Below are 18,053 nucleotides of genomic sequence, written 5' to 3'. Positions count from 1 at the left end.
CGGAAGATCGTCCACGTTCGACAATCCGGTGCGCGATGTAAACCGCCCACGTAAACAAAGGGTGTCGCGCACGATGTTACGACGTACGTTGCCGGCATGACGTGCATGAAAAAAAAAAAAAATGCATATATATATTGTTCGGAAATCGATTCAGTGGGGTTCTCCGAGTATTTCCTATATCGGGATCTTCAGACACGCTTGTTACGTTAGCGCAGGGTGAACCGCGCCTTTGAGTACAATTATAACTTTGTACAAATAAACTCTTAAGAGGGGAAGAGATGATGTTTGCCAGCAGTCATCCTCTTGCATACGTAGGCGTATTTTCTCTCGCAATTCCTTTTTCTCAGGCGGTTCTAAACATTCCAGTAAAATGTAGCGATGCTACGCTTCATTGTATACATTATTGAAAAGCCAGCTTACGGTTTCGTTAACGCAATCGATCGCACATGTGATGGACGTTTCCGTTTTTCGAAAAGAATTCGGTCAGCCAGCGTGAAATTAGCCATTAGAATACTGCATGTACGTACACAAGCGCTGTACTGCGAAATCGTTAGGTCGCTATTATTAAAACAGATTGGAAATTAATTGGATATTTATCCTAATTGTATTTTATTATATCAATATTTTTATTTTTATCGCGTGGCAAAATATTTTTAGACTGTGATATAAGTACGAATTATTAAGAACGTTTAGTGGATTAAATTAAGTACAATCTAATAATTATTTACGGAACTTTACGGCTAAAATTCACTTTGTTATAATTTTAAACGGGCTTTTCGCTTCATAATTTATTTTCTCTTTAGACACATACTCGTATTTTGTGTAAGAGCGATTCAAGAGGTTTCCGGTCTGTTCGCGCGAGAAAGGTATCAAAGTTCCTTTTTCCGACGCTGAATTAAACAGTCCAGTAAACCGAGCCGTCTCAACATTTAGAGAGAAGCCAAATGGCCTCCGATATATTTATATGCTCGCGTTTCATACGTTACATACATACGTTTATACGCGACTGTGTAACCTGGGCTTTCAAAGGGGGCTACCGTGATCGTTTCATAGAGAGCCAATAAAAGGTAGGTAGGACGGAATCCAATAAAATCCTTACTCCCAAATCACACGGATGCTTGCTTCACCTGATTTCGAGTAGCAGCTACAAATTTTCCATAGGACGGCACTCGTCGTCTTTGACAAATATAGAGAGAAACGTCAAGTACGCCGGGGTTGACGGGGAGAGAGGGCCGTTTCGGGAAAACACTATTATATAGGTACATCGCGTACAAAACGCAGAGTGGAAATATTCCAAAGTTCCACTTTCTTCCCGGAGTTATATGTATATCCACGTTCATTTATAACGCTCAAAAATTATTCTTGCCTTTCGCGTCGCGCGATTTCGACGCCGGCGATATCCCGTTTCCTTTGTGCCGAATCGCGTGCTCGACTCGCAATCTCGCGTCATTATGTGCGTCTACCGTGTAAAAAATGACAGCCGCTTATGGGGCGAGTGCCGACGACAACCTGGGTCGACTCGTAACGCCGTTACGCGTCGCGTATACCGATAGATGCAGGTGCGGGGGCGAGTTTTACATACGCCAAACGCAACCACCGTTCGTCGTCGTCGCCGTCGTCATATTGTTCGGAAGGATTCGAGGGAACGCGGCCAACGCTCGACTTGGTTGGCTTCACTTATTCTTACTTACGGCACCTTGCACGTCGCATTTCCACGTCGCCTCCTTTAAGGGGGTGACTGAACATTTGTCTGGCTTGCCCCGCGACTAACTACGAACCGCCACTGCGAGCGAAATCTGCCGCAGCGAAATCGTTTCTGACTGATGCCGAATGATCACTCAACCACCCCCTTTTCTCTCGCCCCATTGTTCCGCTATCGTCGCGTTGATACCGACAGTTCGCTCCTAAGACTTCGGTTCGATCCCATTTCTCGACTCCGGAGCACGGACTGCGTTTAAGTCCGGCGGTCGAAGAAAGTACTTTTTTTTTTTTTTTTTCCCACCCCCTCTTCTTCTTTTTACAAATCTTTTCTCAATCGCGAGAGAACATTTTTTTAACGGGTGGGTCTCCAAAGATTTACATGAAACATTGAACTGCGATGATTATACGCGTTTGCTAATTTATTTGAATCTTTCGTACTTTTATACACTTTGGGTATCTTTTTTAAATAATATATCCTATTAAAAAAAAATTATTTTAAGAAATAGAAATTTTTACGAAAACGAAAAATATTCGGATTATTAGATTATTTTTTAGTCTTGCTCGAATCTGAGTTTTATAACGACGACGATCTGGGAGCTCGAAAATAACGGTAGCGCGCGCATGGTTTCTTCTACTAGTATACATATAAATTTCATGAAAAATTTAAAAAATAAAAAAAAAGAACAAAGAAGAACGTGCGTCGCTATTTGCATAGAAAATAAATTAATTTTTGAGCTGGAACGTATAGTGCGCTATGGGGAAATATCCGGGATAGTTGCATAAGTTACGCCGTCATATAAAGTGGACCAAATACCGTGCATCGGTAATCGATTTGCGGCCACATGTCGTTAAAAATTTTGTGCCGCCTTTATTACGCCATTATGCAATCAGATGCAATAAGGACGTGCAACGATTTGTAGTCAGAAAAACATCCAGATTGCCAATCGTCTTGGCCATAGGAGCAAACTCGCGGGGAGTACGACGTTAATGTTTCTTTTCCATGAACCGGGATAACTCGTGCTCATAAAGGCGACTGATTGACGTGGAGGTTCGCAGGCACGAGAATCGCTCGTCCTGGCAAACCTTGTACGGACTCTCCGTGGAGGTATCGTAATGGAAACTTCGGGATCGCGTGCGTCGAAACGACTTTGTGCTAAGGCATTCGTCGTCAGCGACATGGTCACCGACGTTTGCTCGCACGTTCTCGGAGACATTACCGTGAAATATCCGTGCGAAAGTCGATTTGCAGATTTCGATGAACGTAGCCATTCAACGAGCGAACGAGATTGCGAAAAAAGAACCTTCGATTAAATTCGTTTTATCCGTTGCGCGAAAGAAAATTATTTTAAAATTGAAACTGAAAGGGTAAAGGAAAGAATTAAAAAACAAAAGGAGATATCATTAATGACAACTCTTATATTTGTAAAATCAATTATAATATTTGTATCTGGCGAGCCACAAAAACTTCTGATACCGGTGGAATGGCATCATAAGTACGTTGTGACATTTATTACGTGCGTATTTTATAGAGTAGTCGACAGTTCTTATAACTTTTATATAAATTTATACCACTAAAGTCATTAAATTGAGGCTCGGCGAGATCCGAAACTTTAATAGCACGTAATAATAAGTCAGCTGAATGACGCGGGAAAATCAACGGACGACGAGAAACGACGAAGCTGAGTTGTGATAATTTTTCCGATAATTTTAATTGCCAACGATCAAAACTAAGGTGATTTAAAAAATCTTTGATGTGTGCTTTACTTTGTCATAATTTTTTCATCTACAAGTTATAGAAAGGAGACATACGTTTCCTTTTAAACTCTGATTATTCTATTTTAATATATATTCTTATTATTTCTTCACAATTTTTTACGTTGTCTTTTTATTCATTATTTTTATGTAAAATAATTTGGACATCCAAGTCAATTATTTTATAGTTATCAATCATTTGTTTCATTAAATTCCTTTATTTGTTTTTCTATTTTTAATTCTTACAATTTCTAGTCTAAATTTAAAGTCGTAATAAAAATTCTCAGACACAATAACTCAACCTAATAAATTAAAACATTGTAATAACAAGAAAAGATTTTTAATTTAACACGCGGCATCTGATACCATCTTACATTATTATAGTATCGAATACACCGCCAACTCGTCAATTTCTCTTCGTACATTGTAGTTTACCTGCGAGTCGTGATCGCGAGCGATGCGGGTTACATTTCCACGGTTAAAAATATCGATCTCGAGGGAGTTTGGTGCACGATTGAGCGATGAGAGTGTCGAAATTCCCGATCGGCCGATTGTCTTGACACGTTAATTGGTACGCAATTGAGATACGCGATCGTAATTAACGGCGAGCGTCAAAATAGTTATATCTAACCTATATCGTCTCGACCGATTCGATATTAGAGTTATCGAGATATTGGTGACGCGGTCGAAGGGTGGGGTGGGGAATCGCTCCCCCCCTACCACCCTGAAACCGAGTCACGCGACTCAGCGCGTTACGGCGCACTCTCTAACCAGCCGGCGGCGACTTCCGGTATTCCACGTGGCGTCTCCTCGGTGAGTTTTGCGCATCGGATTTCGGAATTAAGTGCCGGGCAAAGTGACGGACGGTAATCTAGACGTATTAATTAGCTCATCCGACCTCTCGGTGTAGATCATCAATGCGCCCGCTTTGCGTTTCGACCGCCTAATGGAACGGGGTTCGCTTTCGCAACACGCACGTGCTTGCGCCGAGTGTTTCATGCGCCGGCCATGTTAAGCGAAGGGTGGTTTAAACGTTGAGGAGCATCCACGGGAACAGCTGAGCTTTATCGGCGACGAAAGAATTGATCGAGATTGCCGGGAGGATTGCGAATTGTACATTTCGTCCTTGTAACGGTGAGTGTTTGCATCATTTGCTGCCTGATATGCTTGCCTTTCGCGTATCTTCCACGATGTAAACTCCGTGAGTCGTAGGGAGACGAGAACACGCCGTCTTTTCTGTCTTTTTTTTCGAGTTCTTTCGAAAATTATAACGTACGTTCCTCTAAGTTGCCCGAGATACTAAGAAGGTATAATATAAAAATTCATAAAACAAATTTAATTAAAAATTTTATAAAGATTTATATTTGTGTCGCGGAGCCCTTTTCCCTACAGCGTAATATTTAATTATCGGTATGGTTGATGGCGGTCGAGGGGTAAAAATTAAAAGTTTGGCGGAATAATCGTAATCGGCAGTGCCGGTTGCAGTTTCGTGAGTCTCGTACTCCGATCTACCGGCGGGAGAAAAGGGAGGCGGGAGGGAGCACGGAACGGCACGCAATAATCGGGGCCGAGACTCTATCGCGCGGCTCTATCGTTTGGTGCTCGCTATCTGGAATCTCGATCGCTTCTGATCGAGCAATTATTCTGTGGCACTTCAATTTTCCGCGATAAATTTTTACCGCGCAGCGATCAACCGTGCCGGAGGACACGCCAAAGCACCGGGGCGACACGGGCGTGGGTCGGTGCGGGGAAAATTTGTTGGAAAAACGGATAGCCATTGTCTTCGGTCTGACGGAAGGTGGAGACAAAATTGAGCCATCGATTATCGTTCGCCGGTTATGCATAGAAATTGTGGCAAACGCGAGATACGATTTTGCAATATTTCCCGACGAAACGCGCCGATTCATTTGAATAAATTAATGCTCCCTTCGGTTTCCCTTGCGCGTGGACCTTCAATCAGCGTGTTATCATCTCGTTTCGCAATTAGAACTTGGGTGCACGGGTGAGGCGGGTCTTGAAATCTCGATAATCAGCGCCGGGCGAAGAGCTCTCTCTCCCTTTTTGAAATCGCGACTCGTGCGATCGTAGACGCGGATTAAATTGAATGCAAATACGGCGCGGCTGTACATCACCACGTATACTTAAGGGTACATGTATAATGCGGACGCCTCTCCTCGTTCTCGGACATTGTACACGCGAGAATACGTTTCGCAACTTCGGTATGGACGTACGCGGTGGCGGGTGGGAATTTACATAACGGCGTTTTACGCGCGGCAGATATCATGCGTGCAATAGTCAGACGTCAGACTCGTTCGACCGCTCAACGGAGTATCGCTAGACGCGAACAACACGCCGGGCAACTTGAGGAGCCTCCGGGCTGATCGACGATGTGTGTAATCGAGCGACATTGGCTGCATGGCGGCGAGAGAGGGCCGGGGAGAGGACCGTTTTCCCGTTGTACGCTCTCCGAGGAGTTTCGAGGTTGCGTTGAAGGGGATATATCATCGGGCCCGTGATACAGTGTCCTTCATGCACGTTTCGCTAGATCGTACATCACCTGGATGCTGCTAGCACGCTGCAGCGCGCGGAGCCGGACCTCCCCAATAGAATTACGTAATACGACGTCTGGCCTAAAGCGTTCTCCGCGAGGGTGCCTTCACCCCGTATCGAAGCGAACAAAGTTTTCGCGATAGTCTACTTTCGACTGCGATCTCCTCTCTCGCTCAGCCTCCGGGTGGACCGATCTCTTTATCCCGACCGGGGCTCTTCAATCTGTGTACGGAAATCGATAGTCCGAAGTTTCGCGCGTTCGCCGGTTTTTCCAATTACTCGTCGGGTGCCTTTATCAGCGGCTGCGCTTGGAATAGTTTCCCTTAGTTACACGATGGTTTCCACGTCGAGCAATTTAAGTAAAATATACGAGGCCCCCTGATGTAAAGAAAACTTGCGATTTCATACAATCTTCCCCGTCTCTTCTCGCGGTATTGTATGCGACTGAGCCCGGGAGAGAAGCGCGAAATTTCGCCGCAAGTAATCGAAACAGTTGTCGAACGCATCGCATTTCAGCTTCAGGTAATTCTCGAGCGAATCTATGGTTTCGATAGGTTCAACTGAAATACCGGTGACGTGGGCTTGATTGACAAGATTCACTCATCAAAGTGAATGTGCGCCATCAAGCGCAATGTCAGAACAATTATTCAAATAAAGCGTCTACCGCATACATATATGTATGTATAAAAATTTTTATTATCAACTAATGCGCAATCGGTTTTTTTTTTTTATACCTTGTATGTATTTTTTTCTTTTCGTACCTTTTTGCCTGAAATTTTTTCGGAATTGTAGGTTGCGTTAATTATAAATAATTTTAATACTGGAAAATTCAATATTATTTTATTCGTACAATAAAATTAAATTAATCGAAGACCAAATTAAATACATAAATGATTTCAAGCATTTAAAACATTAATTAAAAATGACATGTAAAGTAATCGAAATTGTTCCAATTTCAATAATTTAAGATGAATAAAATATAATCACGCTCAGATTGATTAGCTTATATATTTCGAGGCATTTTAATATTTTGTAACTAAAGATCGGAATAGTTTAACAATGCGGTAAAATATAATTATATAGGCATAAAATATTTATTGAAATTTATGCACTTCATTAAATTAACATTAGAACGCATCAAGATAATATACATTTATAAAGTAATAGTTGTAATTTAATTATAAATAATATATAAAATTTGATTATTTTATTAAGCTATATTGAGTATGAGACGTTTTAATTTTGATTTTCTTGATGCCAGCTAATGTACGTTGAGTAAATATAACGCGACTTCAAAGACTAAATTCCTCGTTGTTGAATAGTCCACTTACGTGCCTTATTCCTCAAGGGGCATCTCTTTGTTTGCTTTTGTATCAGTTGTCGCGGAAGAAGCTCTCTTTTTAGATTTGAATGTTTTATCGCATAAAGAATGGCATCGATCCTTGTTCTTACGCGGCCGCCAAGAGCGGAGACGTGTATAGCGTCGGAGCACAGAATTTAAATCATTTCGCATCGCACCGTGCTACGCAAATATTCCACACTTGTATCTGCATGCGGAGAGAAGCCGCGCTTTAGCAAAGTAAATATAATTTAACTCGAATTATAAATATCACGCGCCACGCGCCGGTAAGAAAATATCTTTGAACTTTGGGTCAGTTCGAGGGTTATAAATCAGATTAATAAGGTGCCTCGACATTCAGTCGCTTTATTCGAGATATCTCCGTAATCTTCCTATTCAAACTTTATTATCATACTTACTCTCGCTCTGCCACATTAACGTTTTGATTGATTGCTTCCGCAAATTTTATCTTATCCATTTCTACCTGCTTTACGAGTGCCTATACATTTTTGTATCAAATCGGGTTACTTAATTTGATATTATAAAGTAATCCTTAATCATAATTCCTCTCCATGGGTATGATTTCGTCGCGGCATAATATTCAACAAAATATTCAATAGAACATACGATGTATAAATCTTTTTTGTAGAGTGTCGTCGAGTTGTGTAGAGGTAGCGATAGATAAACAAACAAGGTTGCGGGCGAGCGGCCTTAATAGGGATCGCGCGACGTTGACTTCGCTCCTGCCGCATTCCTCAGTCAGACACCGAGTAAATCACACGGAGATAACGCGCGGAGCTCCACGTGTGCCGCAATATAATTTTATTCGGTAAATGACGATATCGCGGACGAGAGTTAACTTTGGTCAATGTATTTTATAAATGTATTTTACGTGGAAAGTATTTATAAACGTAATACTTTGCACTAAATATTCATTATTTATGACGTAGCAATTTAATTCGTCGCAACTTATCCGCATATTATTATCGCCGATCAATTAATTAATTTAAACTTGTAAAGGGGTTTTTTTCCGTGGGTACATCGTGTTGAGGTGCGTTATACCTTGTCGCGGATTGTAGGAGGGAATATTCGGAGAAACATAATACTAATAAAGTGAAACTATTTTCTGTTTCAGGTGCTTTAAGGTGCAGAGAAGAAGTAAATGTGCCGTTATCACCAATATCTGTAAAGACACAAACTGTTGCGCGTTCGTCGGTCCGTTTTTTGAGAGTTACGTCTAAGTAGTGTCGCGCGACATATTTTAATCGATAAGTTTTTCAATTAATTTTCACGATTAAATTCACCCGGTCGCGAGTGTCGCGAGTGTCCAGTGCGCGGAAGGACGACTCGTCTCAACATCCTACAACCAACATCCTGAGAGGAGGAGGAGGCTCAGGATGGGCATCCTGCTTTGGCGGAGCAACATTTTGGTAAATATAATTTTTTTACTTACATAAATTGCACAACTTTACGATATTTGTCCGGATAACTTTGTTGCTGCGATAAAAATAAAAATAGAAAATTTAATAATTAATGAATAAAGAATTTTTACAATTCAGAAAAATTTAATTTATTACAGATTTTGCTTAAATAATAAATAATTTTATTTTTTCATATTTTTAATTGTGAATTTATTTAGAGGCGCGTATAATTTTTTTTAAATAATAGATATTATTCTGAATATCTCTACAATTTATGTTTTATTTGTCTGTTGCAGTATCATCGTAGCTGCGTTCCTGTAACTCCGCCACTGCGCATCGAATGGGTGAGTGAGAAATATTGTTTTACTATTTTAGCGTTATGAGAAATTATTTATTGCTCGTTAGCAAAAAAAAAATTTATTATAAAATATCAAGATATAAAAACGTATAAAATAATGTTGATATTTAAAAATTCGCGTAATTTCTGTTTAACATATTAAACAACTAATTCTAATTATAATAATAATAATTGGTGAGCCAAGCTCTATATATCTCTTTTAGAATAAGACTCTGCTCGTGTAGCACAAGAAATAATCAGTTTCCTATATTAATTAATAATAATAATAGGGTGGGTAGTCTCATTGAAGAATGTATGTACATTCGTTGCTGCATTAATATCGTAATATCAAACAATATCTCCCTGGCGTCGAATAGGTCCGGGATATTATTTTATTCGTTGTTCTGCGTTTTACGTTTCTGTCTTCTCGCGTTCTGGCGCGTTAACAGCGCATCGAGAAAGAAGGTACGCGCTCATCTGCAACGACGCGTGAAATAAGTCCGACTGCGAGAGGCTTAACACCAGGCGCGCTCTGGTCCCGTCGTAATCACCGGGCTCTAAGTAAATCCAGGTGTGTCAGCGTAACTCAAAGCAAAGCTTGCCACGCGCGCTGAACGAACGAGCAAGCGAGCGAGGCTAGCCAGCCGACCAGCCAACTAGTCAACCAGCTAGCTGACCGGCCGGCTGGCCGGCTAAGGGAACGTCGGCGCGAGTGGCGAGTGGTGCCCCGTGACGAAGGGGGTCTCACCCCCTCGCGGACGCGTCACGGCACGTCGAAAGGGTGGATGAACGGTGTGGGCCGTCGCGCGGTAGGGATGAACGGCGCGTTGGTCGGAGTAGCTTCTCCAGGTCGGTCTCTCTCGCGCGTGCGACGGGGTGCGATACGATAGGAAACCGAGCGGGCGGGGGTCGAGAGAGGGAGGGAGGGGGGGGGAGAAGAGGTGAAAACGGGTGGAGGGAATGTGGCGAGGTGGAGTGCAAAAGGGGGTGACTTGCCTCGTGCGCGTCGGATGTACTAGCTTCGCGGCAGGTCGGGAGTTCAGTCTCGACGCGGCAGCGCTTACCCTCGTGTCGCGCCATACGCGTGCGACTCCACGTGCGATAGATATGACGATGGGTGAGAAACGTGCCGTGCTGTGCCCGCGCCGACGACAGGTGCCCCTTCTGGTAGTGACCACTCTCCTGGTAGGCGTGCGTACGGAGCTCGTCGGTGAGTAAAACGAGATATACGCGGGCGATGCGTATTGTTTGCATTCCACGCGATTACCGTGTTCGCGGTGCCGCCGCGCCGTCGATCGTCAATCTCTCCGCGGGGTGTCGTCGCGCGTGCCGCGGGATCACGCAGATGACACCTGTGGTGCGCGCCGGAGATCGTTAATTACGCTGCTCGTTAAGCGTCTATCTGTCGTCACTTGTCGGAGCGGCAGTCCGTGGAAATTATGCCGGTACTTGAGAAATCTGCGAGGGAGCAGATCTTCTTCACTTTGCGAACGCGAATAAAATCCTGGGACGCATTGATAATTGCACGATGGGATTTAAAGATCATTTAGCAAGTTGGGCAAACTGAATTTCTTCTATTCTTTCTTTCCTTTGCGCGAGGATTTTGACCTTTTTCTTCCTTAGTCGAAACCAATTACCAAGTCTAATCGTTTTTATATCTTTCTAAGATTAATATACGATTGATTTTAATAAATGTTATCGGACGTAATAAAAATTAATATTACTAGGGTTTTCTTGAATAGCTTTCGATCGTTCTACCTTAAGTTTTAATTAAAAATCGATATGATCTTTTCGTTAAAAGTTCTCAAATTATTCACAAGTTTTAAGGGAAGGAGGAATTATGTCACTAGGACATAGTTTATGGACGATGTAGGAGAATATATATCTCAAGCTTTTATCCTTTTATGCAAAGATATTGATAACACTTTCTATAATGCGATAAGGGCATCCTGCTCGTATATATTTGAGGTAATACCTGCTGTATAATAGTAAAATAAAAAAGCAGGCGTAGACTTTTTCGCCAATAAATTAGTGAAATCAGGAGTTAACGTCCATCAATTTTTATACGTTAATTGGAGGATCTAATTGAGAAGGCTGGCGTGACAGGAATTTTGATGCTCGGTTTGTATTACGGTTTTAACGCGTTCCGATTTGTTCGCGGGTAGCCGTGCGACGAATAATTCATTTCATTGCCTTCGTCGAGTTTGTTTTTGCCACTCTTCACTTGTTTATGACGTTTACGAGAGAATGCAGAAAGCCACGATCATTCGGCGTCACGCTTTATTTTCGTATTACGAACGAAACTGCTATCCGCGGTTACATGATGCCGTTGCGTCACGTTAATGCATGACAACTTTTCCCCACTCGAAATATCTGTTTACACGAGAAACGTAATTAAACAGAGATGTACAGTAATAAAATATGAGGATCGCTATCAAAAGCAAAAAGGGTTATGTTATTTTAAATAAAGCGGAAAGTGTCGCAGACTTTTAATATTGTGCGTAATGCGTGTCGTATGTAGAACTGTCGTAACAGTAAAATAAAAAGCTTTCTTGAAGTACGTAAAAAAAAAAAAAAAAAATTTAACTCCGGATTAAGCGTAATAACGACGACGATGCTTATGAGATCGTAAAACTCTGGGACTGCGCAATTTAATTTATATAGGTATATATATATAATATATATAAAAGACTTTGTGGATGAACATCTTTTTCTCTCTCGGTGCATCGACGATATTTTTACATGCCGATGCGTCACCGTGCTATTCTAGACTTGCCTCACAACGGGGAGTATTTTTCGCGTCGCGGAAGAGACGCGTTTATCGCCCGATTCCGTTTTATGCTGCACTTGACAGTTCCGTGCGAAACTTCCGAGATCGAAATTGTTTCATATTCGCGAAAATTACGTAGACGAGGTGGGTCGTACCGAACAAAAAGTGCGCGATACGCGGGGATTCATTTCTTAACGATCTCCCGGTAGTTGCATTGTTAATTTTATTGCTGTTTCTCTAACTTCGTTTATATTCTAATTTTGCAAGAGAGAATAGACTTCCGGTGATTACTGTCACTAAACGTTAACGTGAAATAATAATCTCCACTTTCGTAAAGTAATTAGTAAGCAATTTTTTCTACGCAATGATATCCACGCGGAAATAATGTTGCTCGCCAATTATTTCGTCAATTAGCGTTACCTTTTAAATCTGGATTGCGCACATTATTATTAAATCGGGTTAAAAAAAAAAAAAAAAAAAAAAATCAGTTTGTTTATCGTAAATGCATATTCTGAAGCACGAAAAATTTCGCGGGAGGGAAATGTTTATGAATGGGAAGTTTAAAGTTTGGTTATAACATTATCGCGTTAATAAAGCACGCAAAATGCTTAATAGGTGTGCAAATTGAGTTGCATCTTTATGAAATTATAAAAAAGTTGGCACAGGTGTAACAGGTGGTTTATAGCGGCGATTGTTTTGCTCGATATTCATAAGACTGATCCAAGTTAGCCCTACAAAAACCTTCGCAAATAGAATTTGATAACGTTGGCTATAGTATAATTTTGTCAAAGAAATTACCAATAAATTGATATAATTTGATAGACGTAACGACGTTTTCGTTATTGTACCGAACCAATCCGCGACACTATTTATTAATCTCGTTGAGAAGTTTTTCGTGACGCAACTTGAGCGTCTCGGTTTATAAAGATTTAAACGCTGTCTGTGAATAACGCTTTCGTATTCCTGATGATGAATTACGGGACGGATCCAACGTTCGCGAATATTGTTATATAGAAGAATAGACGGTTCACCTTTAAGGACAGACAATCCTCCCGTTAAATCCTCTCCGCATTATTACATTGACGGAACGCTTTAAAAATGTCTCGAGCGTCGGCCCGCGAGACGCAAGACCTCGAGCAATCGTGTATTTCAACAACACTCGAGGTCTCTGCATTAATAATTGCGAACGTCGTAAAGGGCCATTCGCTGAGTTAATATTGTAAAGTGTAATTTATCGCGTGCGCGACACGCTTTTCAAACATGAGATACGACGCATCGTTTTCTGACCGTTTTTCAAAGAGCTATTTATGTTCCGGGTCTCTTCAGGGCACGTCGATGTGCACCAACACTCGCTAGGCATTTTTGCCACGCTGGTATGTAAATCACTTGTCGTACATTGTCGCGAGCATTATCGATCCGACGAGGAATTCAGCGATTCATGTTCCACTAATTATTGCTATCTTCGATCCGCCTCCTTGGTGTGCCGACCGAGCGCACGAAAACGGAAATAGAAGAAACACCGTAAAACCGTATCATTACGCAGTGGTTTACAAACGAATGCCAGCTTTGTGCGTGCGTTTTGCAAATGCATCCGTGCAACGCGGAGCGCTTTGTTATCACACTTTGGTTCGTTACTTTTCCGGACAACTCCGCTAAACCGTAATTTTGTAGTTCTCAGTGGGAAAACGTCTGGCAGTCTGTCGTCAAATTTAACCGTTTGTACAAGCGCTCGCGTTTTGCAAAAAAAAAAAAAAAAAAAAAAAAAAGGAGAAAACGGAAGAAGCAGAAACGCAGACTTGAATTTAGCATTTATTTACTTTTGAAATGGTTATTGTAAATAGTTATAGTAAGCGATGTGATAAGCTAATGCAATTTCGAAAAATTATTTATGGTTTTTATCTTGGAAATAAATAAAAATAGTTTCTTTATCGCATAAAATATTCTGTAGCTTGACCCAAATTTATTTTTGATTGTATAAATTTGAAGTAATGTTAATTTTGAAACAATCTTAAATCAAATTCCAAATGGAATACGTGATTAAGCTGATGTTTAATTCAGTGATAATGGGTTAAATAAGTATCTAGGGAAAAAATTCAATAATTATTACAAAAATTATCATATTAATTAACAGTTGAATTAATAAAGATGTCAAGTCGTACAATAGATTGGTTTATTTCGAACTTTTGGCCGAGATATATTTTTTTGCAACAATATTTTTTAGTTATTTTTAATTGTTAATACTAATTTAATTTTAGTTTGTGTCTGCATTTCAAGAACACACATAACAGAATGCTTTGGCAAATTGTTTTTTGGGTGGGAAAAATGTATATAAAATATTGTTAGACACGAAGAGTTGTCTAGCCAGATTGTTATAGCTTAAATAATATTGATTTTTATCGCGCAGAACCGTTTTTTAAATTTTCTAAATGCTGTTTATTCGGAAAGTTAATTCGTATCGGAAAGTTAATAAATACGAAAATTAAAATCTTTATATAATTTAATTTTTAGCGCAAATAGTTGTTTTTTTTTCCAATCAAAGTAAAGAAAATTTACTCTTTAATCATGTATAAAGAAAAATTATATTGCGCGTAACATAATTATAGAAAATCTTTCATAAAAACAAATTTAATTTATAACACATAATTTTTCTTGAGTTAGCATATATTTAGTATAAATAAATAAGTTTTAATTTTCAAAAATAATAGACAGATTAATATAAACTACTTTCTTTAAGTTCAGTTAATTTTCTTTTTGAGTTTGCCATGACTTTTTTTATGACACTCGTTAACGAGGCCATAATTAATCGCGTACTTGAGGTCGCGTCGAGATTTTCGGCTCTAATCTTCTTAATTGACTATTAAATTATCATAATATACTCGGAATTATTACAATCGGATTCATAGAAATAACGAACGAGTCACAAAATGTTAACCTTAGCTTGAGAAAATGAGACATAATTTTGATGAGGGCTAAAATAGACAGATGCTAGGTTCGCAAGTATCATCCAAATCCTTTGCCCATAAAATTGATCAAATTCTGAGATACGCCGCACCGGCAAACGCTTTGGATCCAATAAAGAGGATTAAGTGTACTGAGCTGTAAACACGGTGTGATTGAATTCTGGGGGCGCCGAGGAAATTCCTCCCTCATGCTCTCTTTCTCTCTCTCTCTCTTAGTCTCGTTATATGTATCTCTCTTTCTATTTTCTCTCTCTCTCTCTCTCTCTCTCTCTCTCTCTCTCTCTCTCTCTTTCTTTCGTTTGCTTTCTGTTTCTTCTCTACCGTTTCATACTTTTCTCGAGTGTTATAGTTTTCTCCTTTGTTTATGTGCCCTTACACGGCCGTGTAAGAAAACAAAACGGGCGTGCCGAGCTTCTTCCACTTTCATTACCGTGGAAAATGTCGCGATATTTGTCTTGACGTAAATTGGATGCTCTCGTACCATGTCCAAGATGGTACATTGAGTTTTATGCGAATTTTCGTCTAATGGAGTGTGTGATTGCTCCTGTAGTCCGATATAAACGGACAGCTGCAAAGCTGGCGGATTCAATTGCGAAATAATCTCTTGAGCTTAGAAAAGGTTTTTTTTTCTATTTGTTTCGCGTGTCGTCGATTGTTGCTAAAAATGCATGAGTCGCCGGTGTTTTTACATTATTCAAATTCCCCGACGTTATCAGAAACGAAGCATTGCGAATTATATTGGCTTAACGACATTTCGCGCATTTTTTGGCTGTTACCGAGCGTTGCGTGATACATTTATTGATGTTGCAATCTCTCTTCAGTACCAACAGATTATCGGTCAAATGTGTGCTTTTGTGAATATTATGCAGGTACATTATTTAAGCAGTACTTTGCTTTCCGCGAGCGTCGTCAAATAATTTATACGCGTACGATTAATGTACAATTGCCGAAAATATGTAAAGAAAAGTAATTACAAGTTTATTATGAAATCACATATGCGTAGCGCAATAAATATCAAATTTATCGCAGTTAATGTTCTAATAATTACATGAATATTTTAACTATATTCATTATATGATGATTCTCATTTAATCAGTGATTTTCAAGTGTCAATCTCGCGCGATAAAATTTAATGAAACGATATGTAAAACGCGGGACGCAATTAATAAATGCGCATGTTTAAAAAATGCATATGCAAGCCTAGCAATTAACGCGGTAATTAAATTAATGAAATATCGCATGTTTATAATAATGTCGGAATTTCTAAAAATATTCTTTGCGCATGTTAACTTTAATCTGAATTTATAACATTATTTAACAATACTACATTGAATTTGATTTAATAATGCACATATAATTAACTCGAAGGTTTATGATGCGGTATATAAATTCGTAAATCTGCGATGTATTTTTTTTTTTCTTTTTTTTTTCCTTGCACCGGCGCGAAACGTGGGATCTTCGCTCAAATTACCATAATCACCAGAAACGTAACAGCCAAAACTATTTATTTTTAATTATTAGAAGTAAAGTTACAAGTATTTTAATTAATTTTTTTTTATTAACAATATGTGATTTATACTTACGTTAAATGGCCGCGCCTCAAATGCCGCTTTTATCACAGTTTCAACTGCACATTTGACGATAATAATCATTTTGGGCGATCGCGTTTACGGGGAAGATTTATCGAACGAAGTCGCAATCGTAGACCGATACGTCACGTGCTCTTTCTTCATAAACTTCAACATTCTTTGCACGATTTCGTGAGCCGAATGCGGCGAATGCGCTGGCAATAGTTTCCAGCACAGGAACGATGTCCTTAACCCGCCCACCCTTTTCGTCTCCCACATCTACTCACCCCGTCATCGGCTATTACAAGGATTCTGTTAGCGGCGAAGTTTCGAAGTGGCAATTCCCGAGGGTACAATTATTTGCGGTTCCCGCTGACGTCCCCGGTCGCGACGGCTTGTTCCGAAGAATTGAAATTTTATTGAAACAGATTGTGCTTCGCATTATCTGTACGTATAGAGAGCGAAGGAGGGGGGGGGAGGAGGGAAAAGGTCTGTGTAGCAGTCTTCTCATCTTTGAATTTCGTACAAACTCGTGGACTCTCGCGTTTTCGCCAACCTTTAAAAATGTATGAACCCCGTTTTCCCATTTAGCGAAACTAATATTGGCCTGGGTCGCTGTATCTCAATCGTTTCGCCAATCCTTCCTGTCGCGTTGCGATTCGACGGTGCAGGCAAAGTATCGTAGCACAAACGGACCTGAGATTTGCAACGGCGCGGCGCGGCACGGGTTTAATGAAATCGTCGGATATTCAGCGGGAATAAATGGACAGGAATGACTCTGCGTTTGACAGCGCGTTGCGCGTCACGGAATTCGATCGCGTGCCACGCGGTCCCTTCACCTGCGATCGATATCACCTGGCTGCCGCGGATATTCAAATGCTGCGGGCCCTTATGTATCATACTCGCGAAAACCTAATCAGGCCGGTCGGTATTGTATACCCGGGCGACGACGTTTCTCTGAATGTCAGAGATCCATTGCCGTGGCCTGAATTCTCATTTCTTTCGAAAGATCTTTTAAGCAATTTATTTCGGTCGAGCTTTCCACAATGAAGAAAAAAAAAAAATAGGAACAAAAATGAAAAATTATTCGTAATTTGTCGGCGCACGATAATGGAGAAATAGTGTGTCAGGCTAAACATCGTTGTGTCTGCTTTCCTTTCGACTTACAATTAGTAGCGCGGGAGTTTATTTGCGGCGAAGGCAGATAAAATATAACCGTACTTAGATACCGATGTCGCGGGATATCTGAAAGTATCGAAACGCTTTAATATTGACTTTAATAGAATTACAATATTTCCGGGCGCGCATTTCGCTCTTCGTCGTTAGTGATAAAAATTTTCTTCGTCGAAAGTGCAGGAGTAACTGCGACGCGGACTTTTGTTTCCGCTTCCGCGATAGCGAGTGGCATAATGATGAGAAACTATCATGATGGTATTTCGCTTAACATAAACTATATCGAGATGAAATTTCAGTCACGCTGCGAATGATGGGTGGGCACATTTGCACCCCGTACAATGAGCGACGCGTGTATTATATAACGTGAATTAACGCGAACCGGCTGTCAATTTCAGAATAATTATTTCAATGGGTAAATGATGATGCGTTAATGAACACTTTTCATTAATATATTGCTACATTTTGAAGCCCGACGAGCG

At 40.4% G+C, this 18,053-nt stretch overlaps 1 protein-coding gene across 4 annotated transcripts in view; it reads left to right on the top strand.

The window, feature by feature from the left end:
• The window catches only part of LOC139105245 (neurotrimin), a 170,247-nt gene that overhangs the window by 15,257 nt on the left and 136,937 nt on the right, over positions 1-18,053 (top strand). Inside the window, exons 1-3 of one of the 4 annotated variants that reach the window (XM_070661252.1) lie at positions 67-4,587; positions 8,478-8,772; positions 9,060-9,107. In XM_070661252.1, coding sequence (XP_070517353.1) covers positions 9,104-9,107 — 4 coding nt within the window. In that variant the 5' untranslated portion in view covers positions 67-4,587; positions 8,478-8,772; positions 9,060-9,103. Of the gene's footprint in view, positions 1-66; positions 4,588-7,113; positions 8,773-9,059; positions 9,108-10,054; positions 10,311-18,053 lie in introns of those variants that run through there. The other 3 variants (XM_070661250.1, XM_070661251.1, XM_070661249.1) reach the window with 3 other exon arrangements.

This window comes from Cardiocondyla obscurior, linkage group LG08 (assembly GCF_019399895.1).
Source record: "Cardiocondyla obscurior isolate alpha-2009 linkage group LG08, Cobs3.1, whole genome shotgun sequence".
Taxonomy (NCBI): Eukaryota; Metazoa; Arthropoda; class Insecta; order Hymenoptera; family Formicidae; genus Cardiocondyla; species Cardiocondyla obscurior.
This window is presented reverse-complemented; position numbering and strand designations above follow the sequence as displayed.